Here is a 22,308-nt window from a genome sequence, read left to right as displayed (position 1 = left end):
TGTATTCAGCATTGTTTTCACTACGTTACATATATTTATGTATAATAATTATGTAATATGTAAATATTCATATGTTGTTGTTTTTCTCTACCTTTTTTTCTACGTGAATATCCGTGTAAATATGTGATTAGATTAGTCCCCTCTCTGGGCGAGGGCTGGTTGAAAAAAAGCTCGTTGTATTGCTTATGCCACAACCCTCGAAAAATAAAATTTGATTTGATTTGATTTGATTTGATCTCTCTCTCTCAGTCTCTCTCTCTCTCTCTCCGCACGCACTGCACGTAAGCACGCACCCACGTAATGACGCACGCACGCACGCACGAACGAACACACGCACGCACGCACACTGCACACACGCACACGCGCACACACACACACATGACAAGTAGACATTGAGCGGCGTTTGTCTATCAAGGGAAACAACCACCGCCCTTACAAGCCCGTGCAGAAATCACAGGTATAGTCCCTTTAATCGGTTTGGCCACTGTTGAAACCACAGGGTGCTTGGAACTATACTACACACTGTTTCAACTCTATCAAGAGAAAAAAGAAAAGAAAGACAAAGAATTTAAGCGGGTTTGCCCAAACAAAAATTGACGTTATGACTACTTTCGTGTTCTTAGAAGAAGAAACAAATTCGTTTTCCATGTGATTGGAAATCGTTCACAAGAAGAGACAAACGTTGGTTTTCACTATGATGGTAGGCCATGATGGCGACAAATTGTACGTTCATATTTTGGTTAAAGGTCGAGTCCTTCCAGTGTAAATGTTCGGGTCACCATCTCAGACCTGGCCTGGCTTTTACATGGGATAAGACCATACTTCCATTTGGACACACGCCATAAATCATTAGCCTGGCTACTTTCAGTGGAGAGTGGGCATTTTGTTTATGAATCAAGTTTGTTTGTTTGTTCGTTCATGGGCTGAAACTCCCACGGCTTTTACGTGTATGACCGTTTTTACCCCGCCATTTAGGCAGCCATACGCCGCTTTCGGAGGAAGCATGCTGGGTATTTTCGTGTTTCTATAACCCACCGAACTCTGACATGGATTACAGGATCTTTTTCGTGCGCACTTGGTCTTGTGCTTGCGTGTACACACGGGGGTGTTCGGACACCGAGGAGAGTCTGCACACAAAGTTGACTCTGAGAAATAAATCTCTCGCCGAACATGGGGACGAACTCACGCTGACAGCGGCCAACTGGATACAAATCCAGCGCGCTACCGACTGAGCTACATCCCCGCCTATGAATCAAGTTATGTTTGCTGATTGTCACTGGTGTCAATTACGAAATCAATTCACACACAAACCATATTGCACAGAAAGCAGCTAGGCAGTCAGGGTGTTTATGTTGATATTTGTTGTGCTGCCAAGTGGAGGGATGACCTTATACATGTAAAACCCTGAACAGTAAAGCAAAGACACTGAGCCATGCTGCAGTGTTTGTCGACTTTAGGACCTCTTGACAAAACAAATCGTAGTCTCACATTATTAACACTATATATATGTACTACTGTTGTTTGTAAAATATGTTTTAAACGCTTACTTAATTCTTTTTATGTATTTAAATATTTGTTGAATTTATTGTGTGTGTGTGTGTGTGTGTGTGTGTGTGTGTGTGTGTGTGTGTGTGTGTGTGTGTGTGTGTGTGTGTGTGTGTGAGTACATGTGTGTGTGTGTGTGCGTGTGTGTGTGTGTGTGTGTGTGTGTAAGTGTGTATGTGTGCTTGTGTGAGGTTGGGTGTGTCTCAAAATGTGTTGTGCAATATGGCATGGAAATCTTTTTAGATTTGTTGTTAAAAATTACAGCTTTGTATACCATGTTTATTATCTTTTACGAAGTAATTATGGTTAAATAGTTTTTTATGTTTTTGTTTTTTTATTTGTTCGACCTTCTTAGGATTATGGAGTTTTATGCACTGCCTTTTATAGTTAACTAAATTTTTGTATTTGAAATAGTCCATTGTAGTCGGTGTAGGCCTTAAGCTTATTTTAATCGTTTGTCCAGTATTTAATTCAATTCTCTATTTTTGTATGAACTCAAATGTTTAGTGTTCTTAGTATGTCTTGTTAGGCTAAGCTCTATTTAATCAGAGTATGTTTGCGTGTGCTTATACCTAGTGATATTGTAAAGCGCATAGTGCTTTTAGTTATGCGCTATAGAAATCTCCTTAATAAATAAATAAAACTGAAACTCACTCCACCCTGAATGTCGTTCGACACAAAGCTGTCCTTATCAAGTGACTTGCTGCCTGATAAGACCGAAACACCCCTGAAATCACTACTACTGACAAAAGGGTAAGTGGGTTCTAAGCCTAAGGGTGTAACGATACACATACGGTAACAGGGGTATATTTTGGCGTTGGAAGTCGTCGAAACACTGAAACTTATGTATCCTTGCCGTGAACTTTGCCGTCACTTCGACATGATTGCCGTACTTTTTTACAGTGAAGGAAGGGTGACACTAATGACAGCCTAGACATTTTGAAAATGGTGGGAACATTCATGGCCAGGTATGACCTTTTCGGAACATTTACCAAAGAATATACATCACAGCAGAAACTAAGCGAGACACACACAAATTCCGAGTCAATTCTTTTTTTTCCTGCACGGTCTATCCATATTTTTCTCTTTTTTACATTTAGTCAAGTTTTGACTAAATGTTTTAACATAGAGGGGGAATCGAGACGAGGGTCGTGGTGTATGTGTGTGTGTGTGTGTGTGTGTGTGTGTGTGTGTGTGTGTGTGTGTGTGTGTGTGTGTGTGTGTGTGTGTGTGTGTGTGTGTGTGTGTGTGTGTGTGTATGTGTCTGTCTGTGCGTGTGTGTGTGTGTAGAGCGATTCAGACCAAACTACTGGAACGATCTTTATGAAATTTTACATGAGAGTTCCTGGGAATGATATCCCCGGACGTTTTTTCGTTTTTTCGATAAATACCTTTGATGACGTCATATCCGGCTTTTTGTAAAAGTTGAGGCGGCACTGTCACACCCTCATTTTTCAATCAAATTGATTGACATTTTGGCCAAGCAATCTTCAACGAAGGCCGGACTTCGGTATTGCATTTCAGCTTGGTGGCTTAAAAATTAATGAATGACTTTGGTCATTAAAAATCTGAAAATTGTAAAAAAAAAGTTTAAAAAAATTATAAAACGATCCAAATTTACGTTCATCTTATTCTTCATCATTTTCTGATTGCAAATACATATAAATATGTTATATTTGGATTAAAAACAAGCTCTGAAAACTAAAAATATATAAATTATGATCAAAATTAAATTTTCGAAATCAATTTAAAAACACTTTCATCTTATTCCTTGTCGGTTCCTGATTCCAAAAACATATAGATATGATATGTTTGGATTAAAAACACGCTCAGAAAGTTAAAACGCTCAGCGCAACTACTACCCCGCTCTTCTTGTCAATTTCACTGCCTTTGCCACGAGCGGTGGACTGACGATGCTACGAGTATACGGTCTTGCTGAAAAATTGCATTGCGTTCAGTTTCATTCTGTGAGTTCGACAGCTACATGACTAAATGTTGTATTTTCGCCTTACGCGACTTGTTTCTTTCTCTTTTTGTCTGTTTGTAAGAATAAACGAGATCAAGGATGAGGGTTGGTTGCGGGGCATTTGTCCCACATTGTTTGACAAGAAACAGATCTCGCTCTTAGGTTTCTGTCACAAGACTGAAGACTTAGCATCATTATTATGCAAACATGTTTTGTAAAATACCGTGATACTATTGCATCATATTTCCAATCTTGGCTGTAATTAACTGTTTGTTTGTTCGTTTGTTTGTTTGTTTCTTTCTTTCTTTGTTGAGGCTTGGTGAGAATGACAGTCGACGACTACTTCTTCTTCTTCTTCTTCTTCTGCGTTCGTGGGCTGAAACTCCCACGTACACTCGTGTCTTTGCACGAGTGGAATTTTACGTGTATGACCGTTTTTACCCCGCCATTTAGGCAGTCATACGCCGCTTTCAGAGGAAGCATGCTGGGTATTTTTGAACTCTGACATGGATTACAGGATCTTTTCCGTGCGCACTTGGTCTTGTGCTTGCGTGTACACACGAAGGGGGATAAGGCTACTAGCAGGTCTGCACATAATTCGACGAGTACTTGTGACAGGCTTGTTGACTGTGAAATCTCTTTACAGCCCTAATCAGCAAGACTCTTTTCTTTCTTGACCGATGGCATTGAATTTTGTAAAAAAAAGTTTAGATAATGAAGTGTTCTTTGATGTCGAAATTCGACTGCTGGAAGTACAGTAATGTACGAGCTACTCAAACCGCAAGACCTTTTATCAGTAAACGTGTCACTGAGCAAGTTCTATCGTTTGCTGTGCATGTATGTTACTGTACTGCCATGCACGGGTCCGGGCCTGGGACTTGACACAAGCTCTTGTGGTGCTGTGTTTGTGAAAAGTTTTGTTTTGAGTTTGACAATGTTGTCTTTTTGAGATCGAGGTCAGCAACTTCAGAATGCAGTGTCCAGCGAATGGTGTGGTCAGTAGCAAGATTTAGAGAGAAGAACAAAGCCCACCACTTTCTCTTCGCCACTTCATTTTCTCTTGCCCGCTGGGATGCGCGCGCACAACGAAACAACAGTGCATGTTAAAAAGTGGTGCGGTTTAGACTGACGCCAGCAGAGAAGTTCTGTTCGCAGAAGAAGCGCGATGTGCGATGTGTGTTATGTGCGATTAATTTGCAACCCGAAGCTCTACTCACACAATTTATAACTGTTCAAAGTGAGACAGTTCACAAATTAAGGTCTGCCCAATAAATATAAGTATTCTATTTATATTAGGGAAGAAATAGAACTCTAAAGTCGTGAAGCGGCAACCGGATCCGGGCCGCCATCTTTGATTTTCCCAAGCGCAACCTGGGCAAATGTATGCTACAGAAATGCAGTGAAAGATCGACTTTAGCGTCCACTCCAGACCAGTAGGAAGATATGAACAGTTAAATAAACTATCAGGTAACCTATATCCAATAGATTAAAGGTTTCCATACAGAAATAACCAAAACATGATTACAAAGTCAACGAAAGTAGATTCGTAGAATCGCCCAAATCAACGAAAGTCGTTTGTGTTTTTGGTGTGAACTTCGTTTCACCGCCAAAGACGTGTACGCAACATTTGTGATGTAGCACTTCCTTATATTGCACGAAACGAATGTGGTTGGTTGAACTGACAAGCCTGTACTAAATAAGCCTAGTGCTGACTTGGATGTTTCGTGGTCTTAAGTAGTTGTGGACAGTAGCAAGTGCAGCTCTCTCTTTTCTTGAATTTATTAAGTTACGCGTTCGATCGCCTTTTGCATTTACGACAGAAAAACAGAGCAGTCGCAGCCATGATCGAAGCACCAAGGAGGCTGCTTCCCAGACGTCCCTACTTGAGGTACGCTCTGCTGCTCGGCTTGACCCTCTGCGCATGCGCCTTGATGACACATACACTGAACGCGCTGACGTCACCGAAACTTGTGCTCAAGCTTCACAGCTCCGAAGAGCGTTTCATGGAGGAGGCGCTCCACGAGATCATCCTGGTCCCGGAGAAACTAGCTCCGTCCAAACCTGAAGAACCGTCTCTGGAGGACCAGTGTAGGGATCTAGTCAATAGGACGTGTCTAGTGTGTGAGGCTAAAGGAGCCAGAGAGGCCGAGACGAAGCAGAAGTCTGCAGCTTCGCGAGGTAACAGCGTCAATAAAGATGCTGTCTTAGAGGAGGAGAGAGCAGAGAGACGGAGAGCTGAAGACGAGGATGGGGAGAGAGACAGAGACGGGGAGGCAGGAGAGGACAGCCTCCACTCGGACGATACTCAAGGAAGAGGAGGGGAAGGAGGAGGATCACAAGGAGGAGGGAGTTCGGGAAGGAAGAAGGTGAAACAAATGGAGAAATCAGGAAAAGGAGGAGGAGGAGTGGAAGAGAATGTGGGGAGGCCGAAGGAAATGAAAGAAATGGGTCATGGAGAAAGTGTCGGTAGAGGAGCAGGAGGAATAGGAAGGAGAGAAGGACAAGGAGGAGGAGGAGAATCGTCACACGGACGAGACAGTATTAGGACACAGAAGGAGGTGAAAGAAATGGGTCATCCAGATGAAAATCCCGGAGGAGGTGGAGAAGGGAGAGGAGAGAGAGAATCACCACAAACACCACAAACAGGAGGGAGTGGGAGGAAGAAGAAGATAAAAGAAGTGGGTCATGTGCAAGAGGTATGGGCTGACAGACGACGGGCTTGGCACGATGACAGGGAGATGCGGAGAGTGAGACACCTTCTGTTCGTCAACCCTCAGTACCGCAGGAACGTCGATCTCATGAATGTGGTGAGTTGTAGTTGTGTGTGTGCGCGCGCATTCGTGTGTTTGTGAGTGTGTGCGTGGTGTGTGTTTGTAGAAAGTTGTGGTAAATGTGGTGTTAGTGTGGTTGTATGTCTTCTTGCATGCGTGTATGTCATCTGTGTGTCTGTCTGTGTTTCAAGTCCGCACTGCCATGCAGTTACCTTTTTTAATATATGTGTGTCTATCCAGGTTTCCCAATTGCTTCGTTTCCGGCCGATTTATGTGGAGCACGTGATGCGCACAAAAAATATTGGCGGTCTAGAAGTGTCGTCTGCGCAATGATCGCGGCGGCTTTCTTGACCGCCAAGGACGACCATGCACGTTGTGAGACGTCATTCGTTAGACCTCAATACACTTCAGTTTTCTTATTTCATAGTGTATTCCTCTTCTTCTGCGTTCATACGCCGCTTTCGGAGGAAGCAGGCTGAGTATTTTCGTGTTTCTCTAACCCACCGAACGCTGACGTGGTGTGCAGGGGGGGATAAGTCACTAGCAGGTCTGCATATTAGTTGACCTGGGAGATCGGAAAAATCTCCACCTTAACCCACCAGGCGCGGCCGGGATTCGAACCTGCGACCTTCCGCTTTGGAGGTCGGCGTCAGTCTTCAATCAATCAATGAGTCTTATATCGCGCATATTCCGTGGGTACAGTTCTAGGCGCTCTGCAGTGATGCCGTGTGAGATGAAATTTTATACGGCCAGTAGATTGCAGCCATTTCGGCGCATATTTACCTTTCACGGCCTATTATTCCAAGTCACACGGGTATAGGTAGACAATTATTAACTGTGCCTAAGCAATTTTGCCAGGAAAGACCCTTTTGTCAATCGTGGGATCTTTAACGTGCACACCCAATGTAGTGTACACGGGGGGAGGTTCGGACACCGAAGAGAGTCTGCACACAAAGTTGACTCTGTGAAATAAATTTCCGCCGAACCTGGGATCGAACTCACGCTGACAGCGGCCAACTGAATACAAATCCAGCGCGCTACCAACTGAGCTATATCCCCGCCCACCAAGTCTTACCACCAAGCCATTGCGCCCGTCTATATAGTGTATGAGAGTGTACATGTGTACGTGCGATTATGTCTGTGCAGCGCGATTGCGGAACCCTGTCTGTTTGTAATATATCATTTCAATGAGTACTTTAAAAGCGGGTCACGCAACCGCAAAGTAGGCTACAAGGTGAACCCACAAAAACTTTCACCCAACAAAAGTACAAATCATTTCTACCTCCAAAGGTAGAAAACTAGAGGGTTTAAATCGGGTGAGTGTGGCACCCACTCTCTTCAATACTACCTACTGATGAGTCTTTCCCCAAGTTTGGAACAGTTCAGTTTTGGACAGGACATCGTTTATTACGGCACATCAAAACAAAATGTAATGTCGCTGTCTTTGAGGTCAAATTTGTCAGACAACTTCTTCAAAATAGCGTCTGAAATATTTGATCTCACTGTCACTTAAGATTTTCTTCACAGAACATTCCACCTCGACTTGCCAAATTCAAAAATCCGTGCTTCTTCTCCAATCCCCACGAGACGACACACTGTCGCGCAGGCGCTTTCAAGGTTTGGGCGCAGTTCTCCAAGGAACGCAACCAAGATACACCTGACAAAAGACAGCATCGTCTCAGTTGCCTCCCTTACTTCATCATCGCCGGGTTGCCGCAGTGCGGCGCCACCGATCTGCTGAACGTGCTGGGACGTCATGATCGTGACGTCAAAGTGCCCCTTCCTCTCCAGTCCAAGTGGCTAGAAAGTGCCAGATTCGGTATGTATGATGGCCATTGGGAGTGTTCTTCACGAAGCAAAAGACGCTGTAGGCCGACTTATTCAGTGGAGCTTTAGCATGAGTCCATTGCTTTTTATATTTAGTCAAATTTTGACTAAATATTTTAACATAGAGGGGGAATCGAAACGAGGGTCGTGGTGTATGTGCGTGTGTGTGTGTGTGTGTGTGTGTGTGTGTGTGTGTCTGTGTGTGTCTGTGTGTGTGTGTGTGTAGAGCGATTCAGACTAAACTACTGGACCGATCTTTATGAAATTTGACATGAGAGTTCCTGGGTATGAAATCCCCGAACGTTTTTTTCATTTTTTTGATAAATGTCTTTGATGACGTCATATCCGGCTTTTCGTGAAAGTTGAGGCGGCACTGTCACGCCCTCATTTTTCAACCAAATTGGTTGAAATTTTGGTCAAGTAATCTTCGACGAAGCCCGGGGTTCGGTATTGCATTTCAGCTTGGTGGCTTAAAAATTAATTAATGACTTTGGTCATTAAAAATCTGAAAATTGTAAAAAAAAAATAAAAATTTATAAAACGATCCAAATTTACGTTTATCTTATTCTCCATCATTTGATGATTCCAAAAACATATAAATATGTTATATTCGGATTAAAAACAAGCTCTGAAAATTAAATATATAAAAATTATTATCAAATTTTTTTTTTCGAAATCAATTTAAAAACACTTTCATCTTATTCCTTGTCGGTTCCTGATTCCAAAAATATATAGATATGATATGTTTGGATTAAAAACACGCTCAGAAAGTTAAAACGAATTCCACGGGCACTGCCTTTGCCACGGGCGGTGGAGTGACGATGCTACGAGTATACGGTCTTGCTGCGTTGCGTTGCGTTCAGTTTCATTCTGTGAGTTCGACAGCTACTTGACTAAATATTGTATTTTCGCCTTACGCGACTTGTTTTTGTTGCTTTTTTTTAAGGTTAGGAAAATGTCAATTTGGTAACATAGACATTTACTTTTAAATACTGAGCTCACTGTAGAAATCCGTTTTACGTTTACTGGAAATTATTCATTATTTCATTTTGCAATGTTTACCAAATTATGACATTTGGTACAGGTCGAGACTGTCATCTACAAGAACTTGTGACGCACATCAGAAGCATAATTATATGCATGTATAATTATATTCAAGCATCGAACCAGTTCACTTACATTTCTTTTGCTTTTTGTAGTGCTGAACTATTACACATGTGCAGTATCTCTATCAGCCGCCCAAATTTGAGTTTTAGTTGCTCAAAGAAGGCCATTGCAATGTTCAATCGCTGATGGCTCGCATTGCATTGAATTTATGTCTCGGGTGACGACAATTTTGTATACTTGTTGTAGGTATTGTCTTGACAGGTGCATACCGTATACGATTACGAGCCATCAACGGGAATGTATTTTTTCAATGTATAGTTCGTAAAAACACAACAAAACTTTAAGATTTTAAAACAAAATTTAAAAAGAAAAAAAGAAGAATTAGACAAAATCAAAATTCTCAAAAAATAAATCAATACAAAATCAAAAATTAAAAATAAACAATTTTGACAACTGTAGAATATCATTTGATTTGAATGTTTGCAGAAGAACCATGCGGCTCTGTGAACACGTACCTGGATTACTATCGCCACACCTCGCAACTCATAAACACCAGCTCTGCCGTCAACGGTTTACACCGTCTTGTGTCAGGTAAGTTTTTATTTTGTTAGTCGTATTTTTATGTTGTAGAATTTGTGTGTGTCTGTGTTGATTTTATTCTTATTTCTAATTGGCAGAGGCATTGAACTTTTACACGGTGGTTTGGAAGGTGACGCCAAAGAGTGTCGAAAACCACCGAAAATAACCCAAACTTTCATGGCCAGTTTGGCAAATAAATTTCGGAAAATAAATTTGAGCAGCATTGCCACTAAAACAACCATATAATATGAGAGAGCCGGGGTTCAGAGAGTCAAGGGTTCAGAGAGTCAAGGGTTCAGACAGTTGGTGGCTCAGACTCTTCTTGACCTGTGCTTCACAGTGTTTGACAACTGACGTGGGCCTGATAATGATTCACCACTTGACGCACAGTTGAACATCGCAAGGAGTTCACGTGGCGTGATGTTCATATTTCAAAGTCAAAGCTTATTGGACATGACCACTTGATCCGTGTTCAATGTCCTCAGACAGGCAACAGTTGAAAGAGAATCCAAAACTTAAAGTTATTTCCTCACACTTTGAGTATAGCGTATGATATATTCAGTAAAATCCATTCAGTCTTCTTCAATAAAAGGTTGGTCATACATGCTGGGAGTTGTCGTGTTTCTCTATATGCATTACATTATCCCCGAGTACGCTAGTACTTGGGCCCAACAGACTTTAATCGTGTGTGTGTGTGTGTGTGTGTGTGTGTGTGTGTGTGTGTGTGTCTGTGTGTGTGTGTCTATGTGTGAGTCTGTCTGTCTGTGTGTGTGTGTGTCTGTCTCGACTTAACAGCTTATTGCTGGGAAACTACTGGGCGCAGTTCGTTCAAAAGTTGATACACTAACTTGATAATAGGTCCGATTGATCGTATTAAAACTTCATAATGTTACCTTTCTTTCTTTATTTAGTGTTTAACGTCGTTTTCAACCACGATATAATGTTACCTGGGACTTAAATGCGAAATAAACCACAAAAACGACTTGGCGGTGGGACGAATTCAGACGGAGCAACAGCCAGCCATTGAGCTGATAGAACAGCCGAACGCGTCACACAGTGACGAGAAATATAGCGTCGTAAAAAGCATGCGTATCCACGCCGTGGATCGTGTAACTCTGCATTTGCGCCACCGCAACTTTTTATCGCTTCACGCCGACGAAGAGGCAAGCTGCGAGGTAGGTCTCTCGAATGATAAATTAAATTGTTAGAATGCTAGGCACTCAGCATGTTCTCAAGTGTTGCATTTCACATACTTATATCCTTAGCTATATTTCTGTATATATTTTTTGATGCTTTGGTGGCCCTGGTGATCGTGACGATCTGGTTGTCTTCTCGTTTCCCCATGTCTTGGGCATATTTTCAGTTTCTGCGGCAAATGCAACAAAACGGAGATTACTGGTTATTCTTGGACATGTTCACTGATAACTTTAATGTTTTATGAATCTCCACGTGTAGTTTCTCTGTATATAGTTCCATATATACTTTGCAAGAAGCAGATAAAAACAGAGTGTCAACAACTCTCTGTAATTCGCCACCGCATCAATTCAATGTTAGATGTAACTCGCCACCGCATTTTTTGTTATTCGCCACCGCACTACGCAAATTGTTATTTTCAAACGCATCAACATCGTGGAGGCATTTAAAACCTTTATTTTTGTCACAAAACTGACAGCAATTGATAGGAGCATTTTAACTTTAGTGCTGCAAGTTTTAAACTCAGGGGCGTGGCGTGATCTTGCCTATGCAAAGGATTTAAAGGCAGAAAAGTTATTGTATAAGCATATGTGATTGAAGAGCGCAGCGATTCTTGCCATTCTAGCAATAAACACTCAGTGGTTGACAATATGGAACCTACCTCTTCCTGTTTGATTTGCGGTCACTTGAGTCTGAAACTGGGCCTGGAACGCTCCTGTTAAAAACATTGTGGGGCCAAATACCATATAATTCTAAAATTCTTAAGCTTCGTTGGTGTTTATGTGTGTAAAATAATTCTAAAATTCAGTCATTCCTATTACCAGCGACAACACAAAAACTCATCAGTTTGACGCTGGAAGAGAAAAGAACGCCTCTGACAGACGTGACGTGTTTCGGGAAAGAAGAATTACGAAGAATGTGGGAGTGAAACGCCGCCAGGTGCGTCTCAGAAACGTGTTCTACAAAAGCTGAACTACACACTGAACTGAACAACTCCAAATCAATATTTTCAATTGGAAGTGACAGAATCACTGAACTCTTCAACATAGTATGCAATTCATTAGACAGTTGCGGTGGCGAATAACACCCAAGACGTGAAATTGCGGTGGCGAATTACACCAAGCATCGGTGGCGTATAACATGAAGTCTAATTGTTTGTGTTTTCTTTTGCCGCGTGCGTCACCCAAAGACAAAATTGTGCAACAGCATTCATCAAGAATACAAAGGACATGTTTAGCTCACATGATATCATCACGGGAATGCATCAGCTAGTGCTGTTTCGTTGAAGTTACGAAGGAAGGGACAAATCGTGCAATTTCAGCTACAATTCCAGCAGAAATCGGACTTCTGAACTGCCGAAATCTGACATTTCGACTAAAAAAGCACGTACCTTAGACCTTGAGTATATACTTCTTTAAAATGTACTAATGAAGAATCTAGATGATGCCTGAAAGTCCTACACATTTTCATTTTCTGTGAGAGACCTACCTTGCAGCTTGCCTCTTCGTCGGCGTGAAGCGATAAAAAGTTGCGGTGGCGCAAATGCAGAGTTACACGATCCACGGCGTGGTATCGCATGCGAGACGATTTGCCAGGCTTTGCGCGTTGTGTGTTTGAATAATTAGATTTTTTGTGTACCCCATTTTCTACCAAGCGTTGGTTGCTCGGTCGCGACTGCGGTGGTTTAGAGGTCGCGATTTTGTGTTTTGATTCTTTTCATATTAATTTGTATTTTTTCTTATGGTTTCCTTTGTTTACATATGTTTCAGTCTTTTACCTTCACTTTACATTATAGAATTTGGTAAAACTACCTGGGGCGTGATAAATGCAAGAATCCGCGAGCCAGGACAGTAAAAGAACTTCAGTCGTGGGCCACCAGTTCACCAGTTATGAAGAGGGTCGGCAGTGATCACTGTGATCAAATAAAAGAGAAAGGCCAGTCACCACGCACATCCTCGGCTCGCATGCAATGTAGTTATATAGCAAAGGGAATGCCTGTAATTCACACAGAGCAATCACTTGGTCTTAAACGTGCACAAGACAAAAACTTTCATACTGGGGGAGCGAGCCAGTCTGAAGAGTACTCGGGTCCAGCGCGAGCGTTGTTTTTTTTAAAATCTTTTTCGTGCGTACTTGGTCTTGTGATCGCATGTACACACGAAGGAAGATAAAGCACTGGCAGGTCTGCACATAAGTTTACCTGGAAGATAAAAACAATCTTCACCTTTTCCAACCACAAACCTTGAAGTTGGAAACTGTCCTTTTAATATGACATCCGTGCATTACTTCACCTGTGGTTGATTCCTTTTCGAGACGTTCGGTATATGGGGAGAGGTAGGGGTTCAAAGTTTGAACAATTCTGGTGACCTGAGTCACAGTTCTTGAAAACAGACGTGGGTCTGACGATGACTGACCCTTTGGCACACACCTGACTGTCAGGACCTGATGTCTAGTGGTGTGATATCATATTATAAAACCCTAGTCCGATCAGCTGAACCACTTGACCCGTGTGCGACGACCTTAAAACTGAAGAAACAAAATAAAGAGAATACAAACCTGTCACTATTTCCTCGTAACGCGACCAGAGGTTGAGTGTCTCGGGTGATTTATTCTGTGAAATCCTTCTAATCTTGTTCGGTTAACGGCTGGTCAGAAATTTAAATATAGTTATCTAACCTGAAATGTATGAATATTCATGAAGGGACAGCGAGAGAATTCCATTGGATTCCTCGTCAACACCCGCCCGTGATCAGGACGAGACGATTACAATAAGACAGAATCCCCACGGCTGCCAGCCCAGATTTGTGGGTGACAATCAACCGATACAGAAATACCAGCTCCAACACCGTCAGCATTGCAAAAATCAAGGTCTGCGTCCAACCACCTCTGACCAAGCACCAGCCAACATGCCGAGAGGACTTTCTGTCTTGTTGCTGATCTCACTGCAGGTCATGTGCTGCTCGCTGTTTGTCTCTGCCTCTGACCAAGCTGACAACGGCAAGGGAAGACGACCCGAGATGGTCACTGGTCAAGATGACCACAGGTTAGCAAAAAGAGAAATTGATAGGCAAACATTTGAACAAATACGAAACACCTCGCCCACAAGAACACCACGCTGTTGGGGCGAAAGAAATGTCCCAATCATAGTCTGCACGTATACTGGAGCAGGCATTAATAGTATGGGTGGGAGCACAGACGACGATGTGTGGGTTGAACTGAGTGGTCAGAGTAAATGTCACTCACGTCCCATATATATCGATGATCCAGATCGTGACGACTTTCAGACACGCAGACGTGATTGCTTTCAATTGAATATCGCGGACATTGGCTCTGCTGTGACGACGGTCTCTCTTCTGCAAGGTCCACGAGTCTTCGGTTACGATTGCGACTTGTGGCAGCTTCTCTATGTTGCTGTGGAATATAAAGGAAATTGTTACGTTTTTAAAGGAGAGTGGCCGTACATAGATTGCCATAGTTGGTATACCACATCTACACTCGCTCAGCTACACATTGACAATATGGTCCACCTTCTTCCAGAACGACTTTGTCCTCCTGACAGCAATGCGAACATTATAACCAGGGACTGACAAATTACCGACAATTACAAGACATCATCAATGGTACGATAACATCACGGACTGACACGTCACGACCAAAGCACGGATGACGTCATTATTGGTGTTTCATGGCCCCTGGACCGCTCACACACGGACTTCCGATTTAATTAGAAACGAACTGATCGATTTTTTTTCTTCTAACGACTTCCCCCACTCATCCAGTTTGCTTCCTAGGTATTGTAAAGACAGAAGACGATTTGATCGGAATTACATTTTGTTTTTATGGTAAAAAAATTAACTAGACATTCATTGTTTAATGAGGTTATAAAAAATTGCTTGAAGATAAAAACTGTTAAAAACAATTTTCTCAAAAAGTCACAGTTTATAAAGGCTCTTTTTTTTTTCTTTTTTCTTTACTTTTTCAGTTTGATGTATTTTACTGCTGCCATTATAACGTTTTTGTAAACTGAATAGTACGTCATCTTCTTTAGAGGAGGGTAATTCGGTCAACTAGCTTGCCAGACACTTGGTAAGTCTGTCAGGTGATTGCGAGTAAATTTAGTTGCGTGGTGACTAAATCCGATTGCTGACCTGTGAATTAGATGATTTGCTAAAAGGCTAATGCAGAAACTGTTGCTGGGTATTAAAAATTCAAAGTCCGTCCGTGTACAAGCTATTTGACTTACCATATCCGATCTTGACAGGGCTTTTGCAAGACACGAAGCCATCCCTCCACTTGGAAATATACCCAAACTTAACAGCATGGCTGCTTTGTGTGCAGAGTTAGAATTTGTTATGATTCAATGTCTATGAATTAGTTCATTTCCTGAAGTGTCGTTTTAAGATTTTTTTTTTTTAAATGGATGGAAGTCGCTTGTTCATTTCAATACTTGTTATTCTCTCAGGTGCCAGGAGACAGGTCCCGAATAACTCCAACTTACTCCATTACACATGTCGTATGCGTTTAGAGCGCTAACTTCCCTTTGTTCATTAAGTCTTTCAGAAGAAAAAAAATCTTTTATGTCATGGCATCAGCAATTTTCTTTAACAATACGCAGTAAACTTTTGAAATGCAAACGGCATGTCTTTCTCTTATTCCAGGTGTAGCTGCGTGTGTTGTGTGTGTGTGTGTGTGTGTGTGTGTGCGTGTGTGTGTGTGTATGTGTGTGTGTGTGTGTGTGTGTTTGAGTGTGAGTGTGTGTGTGTGTATGTGCGTCGGTTTCGAATATCATGCAGTAACTGCTAAAAACGATAAACAATATTTACCGTGCGTGCGTGCGTGCGTGTGTGTGTGTGTGTGTGTGTGTGTGTGTGTGTGTGTGTGTGTGTGTGTGTGTGTGTGTGTGATCGTGTGTGTGTGTGTGTTTGTGTGTGTGTGTCAGTGTGTGCGTGTGTGTGTGTGTGTGTCCGTGCGTGCGAGCGTGCGAGCGCGCGCTCGTGTATGTATGTGTCCGTCTGTCTGTCTGTCAGTCTGTCTGTCTGTCAGTCTGTCTGTCTGTGCCTGTCTGTCTGTCTATGTGTATGTATGTGTGTGTACCTGTGTGTGTCTCTCTTTCAATATTTGTGTCTGTGCGTTTGCCTGTAAGTGATAAAGTGTGCGTGCGTCTGTATGTGTGCCTTATGGTTGTTTTTATCTGAATCTGATTGCTGCTATTTGATTTCGACTATAGAGTTTGTCCACTGGTTTGAAAAAACATAAAGGTTTCTGCAGAAAGTAGTACTGAATAGAAAATAACAACTTTCCCTTGTTCTTGTTCTTGATCTTGTTCTCCTCCTCGTTCTTCTTCTTCTTCTCCTTCTTCTTCTTCTTAACTGCTTCTTGATTTTCTCGTCAAAAAGATATTTCTTTGTCGAAGCGCAACAAAGCACTTTGGTGTTGAATAGAATTTCTTTGAAAAAATTAATTTCTATCGAAAGTTGTTTCCAAATCTGACGTTGTGAATGAAATAACTGATACTTCCACTGATTGGTAGCCTCTCTCTCCCTCCCCCTCTCTCTCTCTCTCACTCTCTCTCTCTCTCTCTCTCTCTCTCTCTCTCTCTCTCTCTTTCTCTCTCTCTCTACCTGTGCTTGACAGTGTTGGACAACTGACGTGGGCCTGATAATGATTCACCACTTGACGCACAGTTGATTATCGCAAGGAGTTCACGTGGCGTGATGTTCATATTTCAAAGTCAAAGCTTATTGGACATGACCACTTGATCCGTGTTCAATGTCCTCACAAACGCAAACGTTGAAAGAGAATCCAAAACTTCAAGTTGTTTCTTCACAACTTGAGTGTATCGTGTGATATATTCAGTAAAATCGATTCAGTCTTCTTCAATAAAAGGTTGGTCATACATGCTGGGATATAGGGAGAGGTAGGGGTTCAAAGTTTGAACAATTCTGGTGACCTGAGTCACAGTTCTTGAAAACAGACGTGGGTCTGACGATGACTGACCCTTTGGCACACACCTGACTGTCAGGACCTGATCATGATGTCTAGTGGTGTAATATCATATTATAAAACCCTAGTCCGTTCACAGGCTGAAGGTATCGTCCACTGGACTACTACTATCACAGAAAGACAAGGTATGTCACTCACCTTCGAGTCTTCTGTGTTCTTGGAGTCGCTTCCTGGGGAAAAATATTGTTCAAGACGGTTTGCCTCTTCCCACCGAATATGCATACCAGCGATCATTGTTTAATAAACGGCAGGATATTCGATGATTATTTTCCCGTGGGTAGCTTCCCTTTGCTGCACAATATTTACATAATTATGTTTTAGACCAATGAGCGCCGGTATGCATATTCGGTGCGCATACATGATTTGTCCCCAAGTGGATTAGCGGCTCGCAAACAAGATTCATCCAAATGATGGTTAAAAAGAACCTGCAGCGGACGGAAGCTGAAAACTAAAGGCACATGATAGTTCAAACAATCATTCAACTGTATTTATTTGACCTTACACAGACTGTAGGAAGAGGCAAACCGTCTTGAACAATAGTTTTCCCCAGGAAGCGACTCCAAGAACATAGAAGACTCGAAGGTGAGTGACATACCTTGTAGTCTCTCTGTGATAGTAGTAGTCCAGTGGACGATACCTTCCGCCTGTGGTCCGTTCAGCATAACCACTTGACCCGCGTGCGACGACCTTAAACAAATGAGAGAGAGAAATGAGGAGAATCAATACCTAATTTCTCAAAACGCGACCAGAGGTTGAGTGTCGCGGGTGATTAATTCTGTGAAATCCTTCCAATCTTGGTCGGTTAACGGCTGGTCAGAAATTTAGAATGTTCTAACTTGTGGAAAAGTGGAACCAATTCAACACAGCAGGAGAATCCTGGGGATCACGCGAGACCGATTCAGCATCCTTCTTATCCTCTGCTTTGTTCTCGGCCTGCTCTTAAAAAAACTATTAACATTAAGCACGTGTCTTACAGTTAAATGTAGAAGTGTAAAAGAGAACTAGTAGGGGAAGGGCCCCTAATATGGACCACTTTTTGTTTATTGCTGATAACTAGCTTGTTTTCTTGCGAAGAAGTTTCATTTTGTGGTTGGTAGTCCTTCTCTCTTAGTTTAACAGTTAGGCCTAATTAGAGTGAAATAGCTTTGATAGACCTTCAGCAAAAATTAAATACAGAAAAAATCACAAGTGGTCCATATTAGGAGCCTGGGCGCCCAATATGGACCAGTGAAGCGGCCTTCACGAATCACTGTAAAAAGCCCCCTATACTTCAAAATAACATGATGCAACTTAGTGTGCAAGTCAGACTTATTCAAATATGCTTTAGATTTAGCTGTTTCGGGTTGATGAGAGCATTATTTGAAGCACACCAGGAAACTGAAGAAGCTTATCAAAAACAGAGTGAAAATAAGTGAAATTATCAACTTCCACAAAAAAAAGACTATTTCTTATATTTTTTTTGAAATCTCGAGGGCTAGTTATAGGTTATTTTCAGCAAGCTTCTTAATGAAATAATTAAAATTGCCTTTAGTTTTTATTTTCTTCGATTTTTGGAAAGTGGTCCATATTAGGGGACTCGCACATACTTTGAGATTTTGCTATCATTTTTTTTTTTTTTTTTTGCAGTAGAAACTCGGCGTATTTACTGTTAAAATGTAACAAATACTGTCTTAGCTGTCATATATATAGCCATTTTTGTGTTATGAAAGCTTTGGCTGTGGACAGAAACGAGTCCGTTTTAGGCGGCAAATTTAGAGTGAACGCTGCCAAAAATGAAAAAAAGCGAAAAAGCCAAACAGTTTTGAGGTTTGTGTTTCTGCAACTGTTTTGACATGTGCAACTTATCCAGAGAGGGTGAATAAACCGAATGAAATTGTTTTGAGCGCTCTAGCGCCGTTAGTTTGTCAGAACAGGAGGTGGTCCATATTAGGAGCCGGTCCATATTAGGAGCCTTTCCCCTACATTAAAAAGTATAACGATATCAGTTTCGATTTCTTTTATTAATGTACCGCCAGTGAGGAATCTAAAATGAGCGACGATTAGTTTGTGACCAGATCGTTGGAATGGACACAGCAATCTTATGGGGAATTAATCTAATACACTCACACTCTTATACTACTATGAAAGGTGGCGTGTGCCATTCAGAAAACTGCTCAATGCTAATGTGCTGGGGGTATATAAAAAGTATTGAAACATTTGTTTTGGCTCCCTATTTTGAGTTGAAACCAATGTGTGGATTGACAATTCAAATCATCATACACAGCCTTGTTGTGTACAATTAATCGATACAAGTAAGCTTAGTTTGCTTTTTTCCGAAGCATTTGTTAGAGCTTGAGGCTTACCCAGGTATGTTGGACGTCTGTGCTGACAAATGCACGTCAAATTTAAAGTCAAACGCTGGTGGTTGGTATGGCCATTCGTCTCGTTCTGAACAACCCCTGTTACTTTGAATTTGGCTGCAAGACACCCAATAGCGTTCTGTATGGCACATAGCCCTGTTACAATAACGTTTTGTGCGTGACACCCATCTGGTCACTAAATTAGCGCCGGCCATTTGAGATTGCTTACAAGTAGTACTTTGATAAATGTAATCCAAATTGATATTCTGGTGAATATTTCTTCTACACTTCCGTTTAAACACTGAGCAAAAAAATATTCCCCCCACCCCTAGCCCTCAAAAGAGAGCAGCATGTAAATAGGTCCTTTTTTGACCACCCTGTTTATCCAAGTTCTTTGTACTGTCATTTTGTCAAATGAAAAAATAAATATTTAAAAAAAATAGACAGTCTTTGTATTTGAGTGGTGCGCAACATCTGGACGACTGGAAGATGTAACGAGCATCGTGGTTGGTCCACGTGGTGCTGCACAGCGGCCGTGTGTGCAGCGCTCTTTGGCCAGACAGACAATTCCATTGGATTCCTCGTCAACCCAAGCTCCTGGTCGGGATGTGTGCACGCACACACTGGACAAAGACAATTGCAATAAGACAGGTTCCCCACCGCTGCCAGCCAGTCCCAGCTCTGTGGGTGCCATACGACTGAAATCTCTCTGACCTTGCTTCCAGCGCCAACTCCTTGAGCACAGCGTTAAGCCAGCACCAACTGCCACCATGCCGAAAGGACTTTCTGTCATCTTTCTCATCGCACTGCAGGTCCTGTGTTGCTCGCTGCTTGTCTCTGCCTCTGACCATGCCGACAACGGCAAAGAGAGACGTTCCGAGACAATCACTGGTCAAGAGGATAACAGAGTGGCAAAGAGAGATCCCCATGACCACAGAATCTCAAAGAGGTTTGGGTTTCTTGGTATCAACCCCTCGTCTCCAAATCAACAGAGAATTCAGAGTGTGATCAACACGCCACAGGGGAACACTTTACTGTGTTCACGTGGACCTCCTGTACCGGTACAGGTGTGTATGATGACCGGGAACGGCCACTGGCTGGTGAGGAATGGCGGCACGGACAACGATGTTTACGTCCAGCTGATAAGTGATCAATGTCACGCACAGACAATACGTCTTGACGATCCAACCCGCAACGACTTTGAGGTACGAACCAAACACTGCTTTACTTCTGAAATTGTGGACATTGGCAACACGATGAGACAGGTGGGTGTTCTGATGATTCGTACGGGTGCGAGCGTTGACTGGTGGGAACTGCTCTTTGTGAGTGTGCAATACAAAGGCGTTTGTCAGATCTTCAGTTTCCAGTCCTGGTTTGGCAGCGATGTGTGGCAGACGGCTGTTGCTGACACAGAGCGATGGGTGAACCACCAACCTTTCCCTACCAGGCGTCTTCCGGGAGGAATGTGTCCTTAAAGCCTCACACTTTGCACCACACGGACAGCGCTGGATACTTGCACCTTACACCTGGACTGTGCATACTGTGACGAGACGTCATCAACGGTACGATAACATCACGGACTGACACGTCACGACCAAAGCACGGATGTCGTAAATATGGGTGTTTCATGGCCACTTGACCGCTTGCTCATGGACTACCGTTTAGAAACGAACTTCTTCTTTTCTTTATATCTTCCCTTCATCCATCTTTGCTTCCTGGAGTGTTGAAAAGACAGAATACGATTTCATCTGATTCTTTTTTTTATGAATTTTACTGCTACCCTTTGCTATGGCTTTCAAACTGAATAGTACGTCACCTTCTTTTTTGTTAAAAAGTTTTGGACGAGGGCGATTCGGTCAACTAGCTTGCCAGATGCTTGGTTAGTTTGTCAGGTGTTAGCGAGTAAATGTAGTTGTCTGTTCACTACTAAATCAGATAGCTGACCGGTGAATTAATTTGCTAAACTTATGTAGAAACTGTTGCTGGTTTCTGAAGTCACAGTCCGTCCCGTGTACACGTGATTTGGCTTAATATCTTAGTTCTTGGCGGGACTTGTGCAGACATGAGAAGCCATCCACTTGAAAATATACCCAAATTCAACAGCAAGTCGGCTTTTTGTGCACAGTTGGATATTTTTATGAATCAATTTTTACGAATTAGTTAATTTCTTGAAGTGGCTTTTTTAGAAATTAATTTATAATAAAACAAATGGATGGAAGTCCCTTGTTCATTTCGATGCTTGTTATTCTTCTCTCAAGTGCCAGGAGACAGGTTCCGAATAACTCCAGGTTTCTCTATTACACATGTCGAATGCGTTTAGAGCGCTAACTTCCCTTTGTTTATTATGACTTTCAGAAAAACACCTCTTAAATGTCATGGCATCAGTAATTTTTATTGTGTGTGTGTGTGTGTGTGTGTGTGTGTGTGTGTGTGTGTGTGTGTGTGTGTGTGTGTGTGTGTGTGTGTCCGTGCGTGCGTCGGTTTCGAATATCAGTAACTAGTGAAGAGACGAAAACAATATTTGCCGTGTGTCCGTGCGCGCGCGCGTGTGTGTGTGTGTGTGGTGAGTGTGTGTGTATGGTGTGTGTGTGTGTGGTGTGTGTGTGTGTGTGTGGTGTGTGTGTGTATGGTGTGTGTGTGTGTGTGTGTGGTGTGTGTGTGTGTGTCCGTGCGTGCGTCGGTTTTGAATACCAATAACTGCTGAAGAGACGTCTGTGCGCGCTCGTGAGTGTGTGCGTGCGTGCGTACCTTTCTCATCGTGTTGCCAATGTCCAAAATTTGAGAAGTAAAGCAGTGTTTGGTTCTGTGTGTGCGTGTGTGTGCCCGTGCGTGCGTCAGTATCGAATATCAGTACTTGCTGAAGAGACGATAACCAATATTTACCGCCGTGCGTGCGTGCGTGTGTTTGTGTGTGTGTGTGTCCGTACGTGCGTGTGTGTCTGTGTCTGTCTATCTGTAAGCCTATATCTGTCTGTCT

At 42.4% G+C, this 22,308-nt stretch overlaps 1 protein-coding gene across 1 annotated transcript in view; it reads left to right on the top strand.

Annotated features, from left to right (window-relative positions):
• Window positions 1-5,262: 5,262 nt before the first annotated feature.
• Window positions 5,263-22,308, top strand: part of LOC138967346 (uncharacterized) — a 30,815-nt gene continuing 13,769 nt past the window's right edge. The window contains exons 1-3 of the mRNA XM_070339874.1: window positions 5,263-6,318; window positions 7,810-8,101; window positions 9,703-9,807. Of these exons, the coding sequence (XP_070195975.1) occupies window positions 5,353-6,318; window positions 7,810-8,101; window positions 9,703-9,807 (1,363 nt within the window). The 5' untranslated portion in view covers window positions 5,263-5,352. The remainder of the gene's footprint in view (window positions 6,319-7,809; window positions 8,102-9,702; window positions 9,808-22,308) is intronic.

The sequence above is a fragment of the Littorina saxatilis genome, linkage group LG1 (assembly GCF_037325665.1).
Source record: "Littorina saxatilis isolate snail1 linkage group LG1, US_GU_Lsax_2.0, whole genome shotgun sequence".
Classification (NCBI taxonomy): domain Eukaryota; kingdom Metazoa; phylum Mollusca; class Gastropoda; order Littorinimorpha; family Littorinidae; genus Littorina; species Littorina saxatilis.
The sequence above is the reverse complement of the archived record's forward strand: the minus strand, read 5'-3'. Positions and strand labels throughout refer to the sequence as shown.